This window comes from Aythya fuligula, chromosome 7 (genome assembly GCF_009819795.1).
Source record: "Aythya fuligula isolate bAytFul2 chromosome 7, bAytFul2.pri, whole genome shotgun sequence".
NCBI classification, from domain to species: domain Eukaryota; kingdom Metazoa; phylum Chordata; class Aves; order Anseriformes; family Anatidae; genus Aythya; species Aythya fuligula.
In genome coordinates, this window is record NC_045565.1 from 23,563,052 (window position 1) to 23,581,272 (window position 18,221).

The 18,221-nt window shown below is 42.3% G+C and overlaps 1 protein-coding gene across 2 annotated transcripts in view; it reads left to right on the forward strand.

Annotated features, from left to right (window-relative positions):
* The window catches only part of ARMH3 (armadillo like helical domain containing 3), a 119,176-nt gene that overhangs the window by 36,668 nt on the left and 64,287 nt on the right, over window positions 1-18,221 (forward strand). For both annotated transcript variants that reach the window (XM_032190870.1, XM_032190871.1), the window contains 3 exons: window positions 14,368-14,450; window positions 14,957-15,083; window positions 17,794-17,869. In XM_032190870.1, coding sequence (XP_032046761.1) covers window positions 14,368-14,450; window positions 14,957-15,083; window positions 17,794-17,869 — 286 coding nt within the window. The remainder of the gene's footprint in view (window positions 1-14,367; window positions 14,451-14,956; window positions 15,084-17,793; window positions 17,870-18,221) is intronic.

The following is an 18,221-nucleotide window of genomic DNA, read 5'->3' on the forward strand; positions in this document are numbered from 1 at the left end:
GTGTATAGGTCTGACCTTTGCGTTGATGGCAGATAGCCTGGTTTATGCCACTGGTATCTTTTTAAAATGCTTGATTTTTTTTTCTTTTTTTTTTCATAATGTAGTGGATGTAGCATTTTAGGACTGTTTTATGATGCCATCATTGTGTGGGAGGTCTGGAGAGGAGGATAGCAGAATGGATGAGGGGACTAACAGGTTTCTTTTGTGGTTATGGTGTGTGCTTCTGTTTTAACCTTGCAAGTGTTGAAGTAGCTCAGCTAGGAAAGTACAGTTAATCCCCAAGCTGTTGTGTCTTAAACAAGAGGTTTATGAAAATTCAAGGGAATATGGCCCTAATTGTGTATTCCTGGAGATGTACTTGAGACCTAGGATCAGTGACTTGCTGGTGTAATGTAACTCCCATCAGAAATTTGAGAGGGAAGAAGGTGGTGATGAGTGGCTTCTGAAGCTGTTCTTAATTAACACTGAGTACTTCCCTTCAGTAGCTTTGCACAGCTGAGTGTAGGTACAGAAAAACGAACCAACAATCTGAGTCAGGTTCAGTTAATAAATTTTTGCCTTGTGTGACATGTGGCCCATTCAGGCTTTCTAAATTATTCCTATAGAAGGTGAAGTGGGTGCCCCTAATTAAGGGATTAGTGATTTCTTTTCCGTTGCTTTCTTCAGAACAGAACCCCTAGAGGCATGGCTGCAGTGTAGTACTAGTTCAGGAGAAGAGTGTTTACAATGCGAATGTCTGTGGTGAATAGAAATTGCATCTGACAGTTTGTGTGATGTCTTCTCAGCAGTTACCAGCAACCTGGATCCATTCCTATTTGGCCAGGGTGAGCTGGATCTTTCCTACACAATGGCATTATTCAAGTCTCAAATATAATGCTTTCTCCTTGAAGGTACTATTCCACAGTCCGGAGAGCACTCTGAGACATCTTTCAATCTTTAACTTCCTCTGTTTTAGGGGGGAAAAAAAAGTAATCCTTGCTACACATTGATTCAGTATTCTGAGATGGTCTTGTTAGCTGTCTTTAGCTGGTGTTTGCACAGTGTTTAGGAAATGTAAAGTGCCGCACAAGTATTAGGTACTGCACATGCTTAGAAAGCAAAGCAGTATAGTAAAAAGCACTCAGATTGATCAAGTTTCTGTGAAGGACCAGGAATGGCTGCACACCTGATATAGCTGGAGAGCTCCACCCCCCTTAGTATAGATCTCTGCATGTGTAGGGAGATCCTCTCATGCAGAAGTAAATTACAGTAAGTGTTTTAAATCTTCTTTCTATAGGATATTGAGGTGAACAGAGATTCTTCAGCAGCTGCTAGGTGATTCATACAGACTGGCAAGGTCTTGTGTTGACTGATGTGTGCACCTGTAAAAGGGCATTTCCTAGCTGCTCCAGGTGTGTATTTCTAAAGTGCTGTTTGTGGCAGACTAAGTGCTAATTGCCAGCTCTATCTTGAGATGTATTTCGTAATTAACTCCTATCCCTATCAAGGCTGCTCATTGATTACGCAGAATGTTGCTGCCTTTGATATAAAAAAAAAATAAAATGGGTATTTTTCTAGTCTTGATCAGCCTGACAGACAGTGCCAAACCAGAGTACAGGGCCTCCTGCATTCATTTCCATCCCTTTGGGCTTTTGCTTTGGGCTGAAGGATTAGTTGTCACTGCTGGATGAGTGCCTAAAAGGGAACATCTACTCACCTTAAGGTCTGAGATCTCCTCAGTTGCTCCACCAGGCAAGCTTTACAGAAGGTCTTCAAGCCCACACTTGTCTTCTTAAATGACAAGGTACGTGATGACTGGAGCAAAGCTGCAGTTGTGCAGTGTGGATAACAGCAGTGGAAGCCCCCAAACAGAGCGGAGTGGAGCAAAGCAGGTGGAGGGAATTGGTGTAAGGAAGCCTTGAAAGGAGGGGAGAGAAGTGTACCTAGAACATAACAGGCGGAGAGTAGTTTCAGGAAGAAAACTGAGTAGGAGAAAAAGACAAAGGGAATACTGTGGGGTGAGGAGGTAGTCTGTATGGAATGTGGGGGATCCAAGATAGAGGTTGTAGGTGGAAGCAGTAGCAACGAAGGGAGCATTCTGCTCACCTACTGTTTCTAAAGTTAGCTGTTCTCTAAGATAAGCTGCTTGTGTGTCATCTGATGGATAGATTGATGCTCTCCATTTGTGGGTTCCTTGTCTTTGGAAGACCAGCAGGACTTCAAGAAAATTTCTGCCTTTCCTTTTCTGATTTTCAGTTACAAAGATGGCAGAGAGAAGCAGTGGAGGTACATGCTTGGCATCTCTCAGGACACACATCTGTCTGTTTTTGTAGTTTTCAATACTTTAATTTTTTGGATGTGCTGCTGTATGCCACATTTTTTTGCATGGGATCTTACTTCTGCTTGTCGTCTCTTTTCAATATCTCAGTTTGAAGAAGGAAAAAATTGTTTCTAAGTCTTCAGTTGTGATCTAGCCTTAGCTTCCACATTAGACTGTTTTTTTTAATTATTATTATTATTATTATTTTTCCTGTTAAGTGAAGGGGCCAGGACCAGGGCATTCAATACAATATAAATTTCTAGCTGGGCTGACCAGGTGACCAAGAATGTTTAGCTGCCAGAGAATGATCCATGGGACTGCAAATGGTGTGAGTGGAGGTGCAGAACAGACAGGACAGAAAGGAAGATGTGTAGGTGGCAAAAGTAGTGCATGTAAACTGGCTCTGACTAGAGACTGTGTGAAAATAAGTACCTGATCGCTGGTGGAGCTGGACTTCAGAATATCCTAAAAACAGTACTAGTGCAAAAGCAATTGCATCTTGATCAGTCTATGGAAATAATTACCAAGTGCAGTTGCTGATAGATGGATCAGACATTCAGATCCAGAGACTCCTCCTGATCTTGGTTCCTAATAAAGAGAAGTTCACAGCAGATTATCTTCAGTTCAATTGTCTGTGGTTAGTGTATGTCTCTTCCCTTTGAGCTCTGAAGAAAATCTTCATTTTTTTCTTCTATGACATTGTGCTGTTATTGATGACTAGCGTGGAAATTTTGGCCAACGTTGGAAATTTTAAGTAGATATGATTGTGTTCCCCTATTTCCGTTCTGGACAATTTGCAGATCTCCTGGGCTGTTATGCCGGGTAGCTGATACTTTTTAAATGCTGATTTACTGAATGTCAAGTGTAAGTTAACGTAGAGCTAAAGAGGAAGCTTTACTTAGTCGCAAACAGTTCCCTCCTTTGAGAAATACCACGTTATACCTGATGTTTTTCTTTCGTTCCCTTCCTTGCCATGTGAGAAAGGTTGATTTTGCTGGTCATAGAGTTGGGGTTGAGTTTTAATTGTCGAACTCTTTTCTAGCTAGTATGTACAGCACTTGGGTGCTGAAAGGTGCTATATATGTTGTTGTTGTCAAGCATGTATAAGCTATGCCAAAAGAATTTTAGTGAGTCATTTAAGCTTTTTATTTAAAAATACCTCATTTCTTCAACTCCTCCCACCTCAAAATTAGTAATGCTTGAGCAATTCACTCCGAGCTTAGGGGGTGCAGGTAACTTCTTTGCAGTTGCTATGGTTTGCTTTAAGCAAAAGTCATGTTTAAAGAAACAGAAAAGCAGTTCTAATGTAGCCTTATAATAGGAAGAGTAGATAATTTAAAAATATATAGTAGTGAATAATGGAGAGAGAACTATTTATCAGGGCAATTGAATATGAAGTTGGATTGCAAATGAGATTTGCTGTTAGAAAGCACTGCAGATAGGTTCCCAAATTATTGTAACATACAGGGTACAGCTTCTTGTCTCGTAGCTTGGTTATTTTTGACAGATGCTGAATGTACTCTTTAAATGGAGGTGCTTCGAGTGTGTGGCATCATCAAGCAGTTAATTTTTATCCATTTTTATTTTAGGATTCTCAAAGCAGACTTTTGCAGTGCTATTGGGCAAAATATAACTATTCTTTGTGTGGACTCCTTGGATCTTTTTATCAGTTTCTGCATTTATAATGTGGGAATAATATGCTGAACTTTTTTTGGGGGGATACTCAAGAGGTGAAAGGTTCCTCTGGAACACATTAAAGTAAAGAATATTTTGGAGGTGGAAAATAACCCTTATTTTCCACCACGTATAACGCACTTGTCTTTGTGTAGTGTATGTTTAAGTTGGTGTTGTTTAGTCACTTGTATCTTGCTTTGGTAGTTCTGTTGACATATTGATTACTAATAGTGCTTATTACCTATGGCGTTTCTGGTTCTCCAGCAATTGATAGTCTGCTTCAACGCTCTGATCTGTGTTGCTGAACAGATTGGAAATCAGGTACTGTTGCATCTCCCCATCATCTCTAATTCTGCTATCACTGTAACATTCTGCAGCAGCTACCTGACAAGGGAAGCTTGTCTCGAAGCTTTTGTGGAGACAGGATTCATACACTGTTTAGTGCACTGGTAAATTGTCTGATCACTAGGCGCTATGAGAGTTTGACAGAGTATAGAGCTGCTTGGTCAGTTAGAAAATTACTTAAGATTGTTTGTTTGAATAAAAGACCTAAAATTTGACCTTCTTCCAAACATGTAAAATGTCTTATCTGGCTTTGAAAATACTACCAAGGCTGAAGATCCAAGGACAGTGTCTTCTGCATGTGGGTGACATCTTAGTGGAGTTCAGAGGAAGCAGTTATTTAACCGATGCCCTTCTCCAGCTGATGATACAGACGATGCTACTGTGGTAATTTCTGTGCAATTAGGAATTCCGTAGATATAGGAACAAAGAAATGTTTTCAAGCTGAGAAGGATGACACAAGCGTAAAAGAATGTCTCTTCAGCACAACATCTTCAAAGGTTATAATAAAGGTCATGCATAGGGGTAGGGTGGAATGAACAGGAGGTCGTGTGTTGATCATAAAATCCTTTCATAAAGTGAGGTCTACGGTGAAAACAAAGGCCTGTTTGTTAACTGGTTCTACTTGAAGCATTCTGTTTTGGGAAGAGAAAGAAATCGTTATGTGAGGCTTGACCTTTCAAACACCTTCCAGCAAAAATGCTTTCTGACTTCACTCCGCTGCTTGTAAATTCTAAAGAGGACTGCAGAACAAATGCTGGAGTTTTAGCTCCTTTGTGTCTCTACTTAGTTCAAGCTTTACCTGGTGCTTACCCTCTAATTTCACCATGCCTTATGGCTGTGGGAGGTTGGTCCAATCTTTTGAAGCTACATACCAGCATCTACATCTCCTAGGCACCTGTACTGTGCTGGAGAGCTTGGAGAAGGTTGGAGAAACTGGGTAGGATGGCACTGGGGAGGGAAGTTGGAGTAGGAGGAGGAATGAAGACACTCTTACATGTATGTGGCTTCTTCAGAGGGCTGGAGAGGCTGAGAAGTGTTACTGGATAGGAACTTTGGGTTAGAACTCATGTGCTCTGAATTGGGAGCTTTTCAGTGTTTTTAACTTTCAGGGATGGGACTAAATATCCTTCTTCTATTCTCTTACTTGAATGTCTTCCTGGGACCTTTGGCATGGCAAACAGAGAATGAAAGCTAGTGTCTAGCTAAGGTGTGTAGCCTGCTTTATTTGTCAGTGCTTCTTAATTTATTGTAGACTTGAAAGAAGAAAGGATGTTTTCTTATCAGGATGATGTCTTGCCTGTTTCAGCCGTGTTTGTGACTTCTTTCTTTGCCAAGAAAGACATGAGCAGGATTTCATAGGTCTTCTATTAACATCCTGAGGGCAGATGTTAGTCGTGGGACTGCAAAAATGACGTTTGCTGAGCACTGGCCCCTGGCATGTGTGGCGGCAGTTTTATGCTCTGTGTGCTTGGTTTGGATGCAGGCTGCTGGCATTCCTGATTGATGGGTAGCAGCTCCCTGGGGCAAAGTGGGCAGTTTCTGCAGAGTTCAGGTGATGGAGCACCTGAACGGATGAATTTGTTGGTTTATAAAAAGGAACTTGTAGATTTATATAAGTTGTGTTATTTCCCTCTCTGCTATTAATTGATTTTACTGGTATTTAGTATTATTTACTTAACTAGTCCTGTTAGAATTTAGGAAAGGATGGAAACTGAAAGATGAAAGAATCTTATAAAAGAAATGTTGTCTGTAGCTATGATGTATATTGAGGGTTGATATCAATTGATTTTTTTTTTTTTAAATTTACTTCTGTTAGCTCCATGTTATCCCAAAGAAAATCCCTGTCCCATCTTACAAAGCGAACTATAAGCAGATGATGTGTGATGCTCAGAAGAAAGACTACAAATGCTCTTCTCACCTGGTTGGCCAATTTCACATTAACCTTTCCACATCACCTTTTTCAACCAAAACTAGAATTCTTCTGTGGTAACAGCATTTCACGTTTGGTTAAGTACAGGTGTAAGAAATGCAAATAAATAAAAATAAGTGGCTTTCTTATAAAATAATATTCTAAATTCCCTATGTGCAGCGTTTTTTAGGAAGTATCTCCTTTCACTTATGTATTTGTTAGTGTACTTTTACTTAATTGTAGTGACTATCACTTTCTATTAATATATTTTAACACTCTCAGTAAGGAGTTTGACTCCAGTTACTGATGGAAGATAATAATCAAAATCTGATGTTATTTTTTATGGTTCACCTGGTGAGATCAGGATGGAAATTTTTCATCAACAGAGCCTTGCTCTGCTCAGATGTGCACAAAGGAAGTTCAGGCATTTCAGTGGCCATCTGGCAACCTTTTAGTCATACTGCTTGGCAGGTCTCATCTGGATACGTTGCTCTGTGCTGCAATGTATTTATTTAAATAAAGCCAGCTAACACCGAAGAATTGGGTTGTGCATCTCTAAGAGTTTGTAGATCATGGTGACCTAGTAGAGTGTGATAATATCTTGGGGGAAACAGTCTTGCTGATGATAGAAAGGTTACAGCAAAGCTGTTTACAGCCATTTCTTCTGTGCGGAGGGGTTGCAGTGCTCTGAATGCGGTGACTTATCCCCACGCCCTTTTTGTTTTCAAGAAGCAACGCTCCTAGGTCCATTTGTTGTCTTCCCATGTCCCTGCTCAGTGTTTCTGCTCTTTCTCATGCTCATCCTTTCTAAATTGGCTCTGATTTTAGACCCTGTGCAAAAATGTGCAATCTTAACTCCCAAGACTACTATTTAATTAAGTGTGAACCTGCACTATCGGCTGGAGTAGAATTAAGCTCAATCCTTCCCTTTCCTCTAAAGAGGAACATGTAGCTTGTAGGTGTTTGCTTTTTAATTATTTCACAGTTTTTATTTAACTTTTTAAGAAAAAGACGCATCGCTCATCTGAGTTTCAGCTGAAGTTAGAAGATGCGATTTCTCTGCTGCTGCGTGCTGGAATGCTATCAAGCAGCATTGCTCTGGCAGCAGCAATCAGCATTTCCATTAAGCTTGCAATTTGCACACCATTGGCTGTAGTTAGGTGGGAACAGTGAGTGCCAGGAATGAGGGCTATGTAAGGTAAGTAAAGGGTTGGAAACGAAGTGGCTTACTCGGCTGATCCCGGGAGCCATGGGTTATGCCAGCACGCGCCCTCGCCCTTGCCGTGCTGTTCTTCCTGATGAAGAATAAGGCTGCTTTCATTCTTATACCCTGAAATTCGTGGGGAAAAGAGGGAACAGCTGTAGATCTCCAAGATGCTGGCAGCGGGGGGCCTGCCAATAATAAGCTGCTGTCTGCTGCAGAGCTTTGGTGGCCGGGAGCAGGAATGCGGCAAGCAGGGAGGCAGCGGTGGCAGCAGCCTTCCAGCCAGGTGACCGTTCCCCCTGCAAGCAGGTTTCTTCCCCCTTATCAGAGCAAAGGAGAGGAGCTGAAGCATGTTAAATAGCGATGCTGACAAAGCTTGTATTGCTTCCCCTGCCCTCCCGAGAGGGGACTGTGGTGACGGTGCAGCAGCTCTGGTTTCCAGCACTTTGGCTGATTGACGGGAAGCAGCAAGCGCCGTGTCCCTGAGTAACTGGTTAGCGTGTCCAGAGACGCTGGCATAGCTCGTGCCTCGGGGGGTTCTGGTGCATTAGTTTATAATAGCAATGGAGCTATTTCTTGGACACGTTTCGTGTTCCTACTGCTCTATCTGGAAACTACCTCTGGTTCTTTGCTGTCAAAACCTATCTGTAGACATTCGTCTCCTGCTGGGTTTGTTTTGATCACCGTTCAGCCGAGTGGTTGCCCATGCTGAACACAGCCAGATCTGCTCCTTCCTAACGCTCAGGTCATCGCTGGGTAACATATTTGAGCCTTTTGCTTCCCTACCTCTGAATTTCTCATCAGGTATGGCACTTATTACAGGTGATTACTCTATTCCAGGGTCTCTTTTCCTTCCTGCAACAGCACAGTGAAACCAGTGGGGATATGTGGTTATCCCAGCTTGGCTCTTATGATCTCCAGCCTGGAACAGGAGACTGGACTGGGCTGTGGTTATGGTATTGTCAAGTCATGCGAGTCTGTTATTTCCACACTCTGTGCTGTAGTTTCCCTAGCAAGTGAAGGGAGTCATGCTGAATTTTAGAGTCTGGAAGAGCATTTGAGAAAGCATCGGTTGGCACGTTATTCTTCAACAGGTAATTGACAGAATGCTGTGTTTAGGTGGGCCTTTGCTCTGACCTGGTACAGCCAGTGGTGTTCTTGTTAGCTCCCTGATGTAGAGCTGCTCAGATGCCAGGGGACAGATCTGTGTTCAGAAACAGCGACCAGCTTCTGGGGGATCTCTGCTTCCCAGAGCCTGAGCCCTCTTTTCCAGTACAAGGAAGAGAAGCAGAGGTATGGCTGGTGGTTACAGGGTCATATTGCTACCTTCAGCAGCCCAGCTCAGGTAATTCCTATTTTGCTGAAGACTGAAGCCAGCTGTTTCCACTTTGAGTGCTGCAGCAGACAGAACAGTGCTGTTTCCTATCTAAAGCTGGAGCAGTTGAAGCACACAAAGACTTGAAGTGCTGCTTCCAGGGAAATTGAATTCAGTTTCTTCTTAGTTCCAGCCTAGCGCACTGATTCTTCCCAGGTCTGGTATGCCATGTGCTACTGTGAGTGGGATGGACCTTGCCTCGAGAATATGTTTAAGTGAATAGGCTGCCTGTAAGGAGTCCAGGAGGGTTACTGTGCTGCTGAAGTGCTTGCCGGCTCAGGATTTCTGCGTGGCAGGGAGGCATTGCCTCATCATTATCAGCTGCCCTGTAGTGCCGTGTGGGTGGAGATCATCTGAAGGGGGATGCCAGATGAAATGCTGAAAGCAGGGCACTGAGCATATTGATGATACAATGATAACTTCCAGGGGGAATTGGGAAATCACTGTTCTTCCCAGTGTGTTCTGAGAGTCTGAGGGTAGAAAACCAGAGGATATTAGTAGAGCACAGGATCCCTGTTAATTGATCTTACACTGTAGCTTCTGGGGAGCCCTCACATTCTTTTTTCCCCCTCCTTTGTTCCTTTGTTGAAGGCCATTATATGCACCATTAGAAAATTTTTTGACCTGCGAGCACAGCAGATGCGGTGACAGAGGCTTCCATACTGTGCTCAACTCATCCAAGATCTCATTGATGTGTGTCTCAGGGCTGTTCTCTTCTGCTCTGTTGTGCAATAGCACATCAGAGCCTTCTGATGCTTGTGGCAGAGTCTGTGCTACATTCTGACTTGCCCAAGGGACGGTGTTACTTCTCTTCCTTTCCCTTTTTTCTACTTAACCTACCCCCATGCTCCTGTTCCGTTACACGTGAGCCAAAGGCTGAACACAGACACTGAATAGAACAAAAACTGTCTGAATCCCAGATGTGCCAAGGCTGAATTTACTTCTCTTTGAAACTAGGCTTACAGGGAAAGGAGGTAAGCCTACAATGGGAGGAGGAATATAGGGGAGGAGGAGGGAAAGAGGGAGTGCAGCTATCCAGACCTGGAATTGCCTTTTTCGTGGTAGAAGAGAGGAAGAGAAGCTGGCTGCCCACAGCCTCCTTACAGCAGATTAGCTTGCAAATGGCCGAGCAGGAGTACTCTTGCTCCTCAGCACAGACTGGCCACAGGAGCAGATAAGGAAAAAATGTCAATATTCAAAAGCAGCTGCATGGTGGAGGAGCTAAGAACCTCTTTCAGTGCAGCCATTTCAGTTTAAAAAGCTGGGAAGGTATCTGTAAAAGCTGATGATCTCATTTCTTTCCTCCTTTGGCTATAATAATCCTTGGGAGTGAAAATTGCCTAAAACCTGATCTGGATGAGTTGCACCACTGTCACATACAGCCAGTCATATGGCTTCATGCCCAATTTAAGTGTCCACTTAGTGTGCTTATCTACTTGGTTTTGAGGCTGCAAATATAGGTGTTCAAGGCTCTGTTCTCTGCTTGTCAAGTTGTGAAGTGTAGTCAGTGTGCTCAGCTAAGGGCACAAAATGAGGAGCTCACATACAAATGCTGATTGCTGATAGTTTACTTCAGTTACAGCCTCCTGTTTTTGTTGCTAAAGAAGTTCCGGTGACACTTATTGCAATGTGAAATTATGAATTTTGAGGCTCACTGTAGTGGGTGTATTGTATCCTGGTAAGGGATGCCAAAAACAGGTATCTTTAGAAAAAAAAAAATAATACTCTAGAGTGTATTGCAAAAAAACAAGTGCTGTTTTTCAGTTCATATTGAATCAGTTCTCTTGCCCAAACCATCCATCACTGTTAAATCCTGGAACAGAAATTTGGATAACATGGCTGTGGCGAAGCAAGGACTGTAGTTCTGTCTGCACTGCTGAGAAATTGAAACCGCTGCTCCACTGGGAGCAAACATGGATAATTTCATGGCTAGTGTAAGAGGGCAGCCTGCAGATTGGATATGAGAGGAAAACAGTTTATTGCAGTAGGGAAGAAGTGACACATCTGCTTTGGCTCCAGGTTGCTCAGGAACAGCGGTAACAGTGCCCTGTCAAAGCTCGGGGATGGATGGATGTTCAGCCAGCTGGACCTTTGCTCTCAGGATTTATTTGGTGTGTGTAATTGTCACTGAAGGGCACTCGGCATCTGAAGCTGGGTCTCAGAGCTGTTAATCCTGAAAACTTCAGGGCATAGCTGCCCTCATTTTCAATGCAGGTCTGCCTTACAAGCAGAGGCTACAAAGGTAGTCATGGATTTAGACTCACATCCACAGTGTTGCTGTGCCTTTCTTTGAGCAAACTGAACAGAGGCTGGTGCAGAATGTGCTGGCAGAGAAGGAGGTTGGTCGTTCTCTGAGCATTGGTGCAGGTAAGAGCACTACAGCTTGTGGGGTTCCCAAACTGCTGGGTATTTATCTGTGCAGTGCACACAGTTACTGTGAACCTGGAGGACCAGCTCTGAGCCCAGCACTGAGTTCCTTTTTCATGTGAGGCGTCCCTCTCTGTCCTAGTTCTTAGGAAGTAACAACACAGGTAAGTTGTGAGTTGATGCCGTGCAATTCAAGTATGAAGGTGGATGTCAAGCAGCAGTAATATCTTGTCTTTCAAACTGAAACAGGAAAAATTAAACACGAGCAAACTTATTACAGCAGATGCTGGGGTAGAGCACAGCAGCAGGTCTTTATATTGATGACAACATTTAAATAAATTAAAAATAAGAGCAGTGCAAGTGCTTCAGGGAGGTGTCTGAGATACACTGCAATGGGCAATTGTGGGGTGCTTGCCCCTGTCAGTCAGTGAGTATTTGTGCTCTAGATAGTGATGGTTAGGCTCTGTCTTTTAAAAATAATGTCTTCTCACCACTAGCAGCTTTCGTGTTCACGGTGTCTGGATGTTCAGCGCCTTCTCTTCACGCTGTGCGACCACCTGCTGCCAAAGGCTTTTCAACAGGGTTCTGCTGGAAGTGCGAGAGGCAATGGTACAAAAACACGAGGCTTCGTGCCATTTATTGTGGAAAAAACAGAGCTCTGCTGCTCTGCCTTCAGAAACCTCAATTGCAAGTAGCTGAACAGCAGCACAGGGGCAGGAGAAGTGGTTATATGGAGTCTTGTGGCTTGGAAAAGAGGTAACATCATGCTTATAAGCATTAACTAGAGGAATGGCTAACAAGCTGCTGTGACAGAGATGCAGGGCAGCTGTCTTCAGTCCAAAGCACTGGCTGCGGGAGACTGTACTTTTTGCTGTTGGAGGCTTGGTTACCTTGGAAACCTGTTTTTAGCTGGATTTCTGCTCCAGTGGAGAGCCAATCTGTACCTGCTACTTCTTTGTTTTGAAATGGCTGTTTTGCGGAAAAAAATACCTGACAGGAGTGTTTCCAGAGCTGGAATCCAGGCTCTGATTTCACTCTGATTTTGGTCCCAGGTGTTTGAGTGTCTGATGATGAGATGCTGATGGTATTAGGAGTTTTGTGGCGGGACTGAAAAGTTATCAGTATTACTGCTCCACAAAGTTGTCGTCTGTCATGGAAGGGAGGGAGGCTGCTGCTGCTACTTAATTCCTGAAACAGACCTGCAAGAAAAGTCACTTGCCCATCTGGAGTTTGCAGAGAACTTTGTTCAATCTGGTTTGCAATTGAACATCAAGCCACCCGCTGATAGATTGGAATAAACTGAAGTAACTTCTGTCTGTGATGAGTAAATATCCTCCCAACGACTGTAGACTTCTCTTTTTAGGGCCATATGTAAACTTTTGATCCTCCTTGTGAATCTCTAGTATTGGAAGGCAGTGGTTGCAGCTCTGTATTCATAATCTCTGAAAGTTTAATTCCAGAATTTACGCGTCTCTTCACATCTGCTTTTTTACTGTAGGCTTTCTGTTTTTATCTTTTTGGAGTGCCCTGTAGTCCTGAAGGAAGGGAGAGGGGGGGGATTTGAGTTTTGCCCTTACATCATTCTTGTTCCCTGTACTTTATCTACTCCTGTTTCATAGCCTGTACCTTTGGGCTGAGTTGAATGATCTATTTTCTATTTGCAGTGGGGTTCTTCCAAACTAAAGTTGCTTTTCTTGCAGGCTTACTGACTTGTATGTGTTAGTTGAGTAGATAATGATAGTGTTTGAAGGTGGCAGTAATTACTTCAGTTCATATTGCGTAGAAATCTGAGGTCATATTTAAACTTTATAAATTCATGGACAGTTTGTTTTGCCTGTTCAAATGGCATATCTCAAATCTTCCATTTGGTACCGGGTGGTAACTGCTTAAGTGTCTCACTGACCAAGTTTCTCTTCTAGCATCTAGAACTTGTGGAATGTGGTTTCTAACAGTCTAGAGCCTCACAAGTCATGGTAAATTTTTAGAATCCAAGTATTCCTGGTTGCTTGGCTGGAAATAGCTCCAGATTAGTACACCAGAGATAGCTGTCCCTAGGCTTCTCTTGGGACTGTTGAGCTATTGTGTCTTTTTCTTTCATTTTTTTCTTTTCCCGATGTTCTTTCCTGACTGCACCAAACCATGAGCAGCAGTAAGTTTTGTGGAAGTGCTGCCACAAACCGGGGAGAAAAGGAACAGGTTAACAAATTCTAGTTTCACCTGTAAGAAATCAGTAGATGCAGCTAGCAATTAGCAGGTAATCAAGAACCTTTTAAAAAGTCTTTTAAGTGTTCCTGCTTGACTTTGTAGACCATCTTTTTCAGTTTTTTAAAACCTTGAAACCTGTTGACTTCCGAGCAGAGAGTACGTTAAGAATCTGTTCTAGACAGGTGTCAGCTTTAGTCCTGAGCAGGTATCCTGCAGAAGAAAATAGCTTTCTTCTTTTAAAAAATAAAAAAATAAATCCAGAATTTGAAGCAACAAGGTAAAGAAATTTCCATTTCATTCAAGTGTATAGAATGCAATTGCTTATTGTAAAGTCTATGTGATTAAAGCTTTTTTAGCCAACCTTTTTGTTAATTCCCACTATCACTAACAGATATTGGGTGGTTACAGCAGAAGCCTTTGTTTTCTTTCTCAAGACAAGCGTGAACCAGATCTGTAGTCTTTACTGCGCAGCCCTAGATAACTGACACAATAAAGTAGTACATCCTTCCTTGTACCATTGCAGCAGCAGTGACATAGAGCTACAGAAAAGCTATGCTGAGTTTTTTGTTTTTTCATCTTTTTATTTTTTTTAAACTGCACATATCAACAGGAGTGACAGTTTGGGGCTGACTGCATACATCATGTTGGTGATGTATGAAGCAGAAAGGAGACAGTTGGATTCTCCAGCTCCAAGGCTCATTTGAAGGTCTGGCAGGTAGAAAAAAAAACACAAAAATCAAAACACACACACAAAAAAATAAAAACCTGAACCATCTAAGCTAACAAGTGACTTAACCTTGAGCCTGTGTGAACTCAGTGGAAGTCAGTGAAGGAGAATAAATGTGGGAATTGATATATTTCTGAGAAGTATGCAGCTGTCATTTAAGTTAGTTGATACTGGATAATGAAAATGCATATATATTTAAGTGACTTGTTGAGAATGGCTTTGCTTTTAGTTTTATTCAAAAAAAAAATGCGTTTTCTCCTAGCTTTGATCAACTTGTTGAAGTTTCTCATGTCTAATGAGACAGTGCTGCTGGCCAAACACAACATCTTCACCCTTGCTCTTATGGTGAGTACAGACAAATCAAATCCTCTTCTTTTAAACAAATTAATTAAACTTGAATGAATTTTAGGAAAGAATTCATAATTTCTGCCTGAGTAAGGAGGTATCAGGACAAGGCAACTAAGCTGAGGAACATCACTGTGGCTGGTTTTGCCAGATATTTGGAAAATGGGGAGCTTGGAGTCACCATATGGTCTCCTCATTGAAATAAACAAGCTTGTGTGAGGAAAGACTTAGCTTAATTTTCTGGATTTGGTAATATTTTTTCTTGTTGTATGGTCCTTTGTATACAAAATACTAGAAAGCTGTTTTTCTGGACCTAGATATGATATTTAATCTGCTTGTCTGTCTCTTCTGTACTGTAATGAAGACAACAGAACAATGAGCTAATGCAATACTGGGTAATGGAAACGAGCTGTTTCTTTGAAGGTTTTGAACGTCGCTTGTATTCTCTTGCAGTCTAGCTTTGTGTAAATATTCATGTTGTAACTTCTTTTCACCTCTTTGTATAGGTTGTGAACCTATTCAACATGTTTATCACTTATGGAGACACCTTTCTCCCCACGCCCAGCAGCTATGATGAGCTGTACTATGAAATCATTCGGATGCACCAGAATTTTGACAACCTTTATTCTATGGGTGAGTACCTCCTGACTGGTCAGGAATGAATTCTAACCATGAGTAGACGTGAGGATGGTGGTGGGTGTTTGTCAGGTGTTCTTTGTCCACCTTCTGCTGATGCCTGTCTCCTTGATTGGACATGTTTTGTGTTGATATATTTGGTAAATTAAGAATTGAGAGAGAGAAACTTGTTAAAGCAATACATATTTTTAGTCAGACGAAAATAAGAGCAGACCCATTGCCTCTCTAACAGCCAGTTGCTGTGATTTGAAGTGGCCAATTGTGCCAACAAATTTATGTGGTATTACACATTTCATGCATTTTTGTTTGGTCCATCAATTTGTAGTTTGCATCCATCACATTTAAGAGTGTCAAGTCAAGGTCAGTACATGCTGCAGAACTAGCCAGCACAGAGAAGCACTCAGTGCAAACAAGAGTTTGGAAAAGAATTTGAGGAACTTTTATAAAAGGAAGCTTGCTGTGCTAGACAAATCACATCTAGAGTAGTCATTGCCAAAACAAACCAAGAAAACAGCCCTCGCAAACCTGCTTGCAATGACAAGCAAATCACTGGACTGAAGAATGTGCCTACTGGCAAAATAGGGAGAAGCTGCCATCCTTCAGAGAGAGAGAGACGTGCTGGAGTGCTACCAAGTGAAACCCAGCAGGGAAAAGAGGAACAAAGGAGAGCAAAGAATGCATGGAGGCAAAATCAGACTGTGTATACACAGGAGCCTGTAGCTAGGGGTAGCTGCAGCAAAGAGTGGTGCAGTGCCTACATGCTTGAAGCTGTGAAGAAAAGAATGAAGCTGTGTTCTTTGCTTGCTTTGTTCTAGAAGGACCTTTATTCCGTGCACTCCCTGCTCCCTTCTCAGTTTGATCGCCCATCGAACAACAGGAGTTAATATAAGCATTTAAGGGGAGCTAGGGGCTGTGGGACAGAGACAGTTGGCCACAGCACTGTCCTGACATGGGAGGGAGTCATCCTCACTGAAATAAAAGGAGCCAAATACTCCCTGTAATTGCAGGTGAAAATGAATCGCCCTTTTGTATAAACTTCCTACAGTTTTCATCTGTTATATAAGGGATCAGTTGGTCAATTTTGCTCTCTGAGCTCAAAAGATTTTTTGCTAACCCATTTCCTACTCCCAAGAACTGCAGTTAGTAAGATGAGGTGATTTTATTAGTCAGTAATTTTTTCAAACCACCTTGTGGAAGCTGAAGGAAAGTGGATTGGATAAATAATACTCTGAAATACTTACTCAGTCGGGCTGCGATAGGCACATCTGACCTTTTTGAACACTTCATATATCACACGAATGTTTTCCATCCTGCTACATAGGACAAACTCATTTGAATTAATGTTATAGAAGCCTGCATGGAAACTCTCTGAATACGTTACTTCAGATATTCAAGTACAGTACCTACAGTTTGCCAAAATAACGTTACTCAGAGCTGACTTTTTTCCCCCTGCAGATGACATGTAATGGTAGCACAAGGAAGTGATAAGGCAGCACTGTCTTGAGTTGATGAAAGCCGTAACTTAGCCAGGCTAAACTAACAGCCTCCCTTGGCTTTGTCAATCCAGCTCACAGGGGTTACAGTCACCCTTCTATCCCCTAACCCTGGGACAGCTGTTAGCACAGATGAGAAAAAGACTTTATCCTTTAATTTTCTTGTTAATATATTGAATCTTTGTACAGTAGAAGTGGAATCTAGGTGTCTTGATGTCTTTTAAAATTTCCTGAGTCTGAGCTTTATCCAGATCTTTAAGGACTAAAAGCTTTTCTTGTGCAACAATAGGCAAGAGTGTGCAGCCACTGTACTTGTGGATTCACTTGTAGCATCCATGTTTCTAGTTGATCATAACTACAGATGAAGTGCTATTGCTTCACTTCCAAGTCTAAGCCAAACTCTTCTTGTAGAATGCAACCCTGGAAAACCCTGTATATACAAGTTCATAGAAATTTTGCTTTTGTTCAGGCAAAACAGAAAAATAATCCAAACATTTGCTACTGTTTCATTGTTTTAGTCCTTAGCAAGAGATGTTCAGGTAACTGCCACCATAGAAACGCTACAGATTCTGACCTAGATAAATATTTTGGGTGCTCTTGCAGGAGGAAAAAAAAAAAAAAAAAGATTCCCTAGAAGTTCTTCCTATTGCTGAATGTTTTCAGATCTGCTCCCAAGTCTGTCAGAGACCATCTGTGCAACAGAGCAACACACTCATTCCTACGGGGAGTGTTTTTCCCTAGGCTGGTGTGTAATCCCTCTCTGCAATTCCAGATAAACAGGGAGGTAAGGGATCCATCACTGCTGGGTTAGATTTGTATCACAGGATGTAGTGCTGTTCAGGTGGAATCTTGCATAAACAGGAGCTGCAGGACAATAGCAGCGTGTAGAATAAAAGGTTTAATTGACTTGGGATGCTGTCCCGTTTCTGAGGGAGAGCAACTTTAGTACGTGGTAATGAAATCAGTCAGGAGAATTAAGACTCTTCTGCCCCCCGTGTTTCCTGCCTCCCAGGTGTCCTGCACACCTCTTCCATGTTCCTTCATTTTCTTATACAGGCTTCAAAGAGAACTGCTTTGCATCACAGATGGTCATCCTTGAGATGTTGCTTTGTTGTGGTTTGCAGGCTGCCATCCCACCTAGGCAGACTTGTGACATTTTGGATGAGAAGACTGTCAGTTCTGGGCCAGCACTGTTAACTGTCTTTTCCTTTCAGTTCTGAGGATTTCTACCAATGCCGGTCAATGGAAAGAGCCTGCAAGCAAGGTGACCCACGCGTTAGTCAATATTAGGTAAGGAGTAAAAGTTAATGACAATTTTAGAGATTCTTGTCTTGTGTGTCTGCATTCTTATTATGACACGTTCCCATTTGTTGTATTGAACTTGGTTTTGAATTTGTTTGCTTTGTTGGGCTAAATTGCTGCTCTGAGCAGGACCCTCTGGGATAAAGAGAGGGTCACCAGGGTTTGATTGTCCTTTTCCTAATAATTCTCTCAGCTCTTCTGTAGACTGAGTGCTTTCAAAACATACCACAAGCTGTAACGAATTAATCCTCGCAGCATCCTTGGGAGAAGTTATACAGTAGGGAACAATGCTGTGCTGGCAGGACGATTGTAGCCTAATGGATTTCTGTTGCGTGATTCT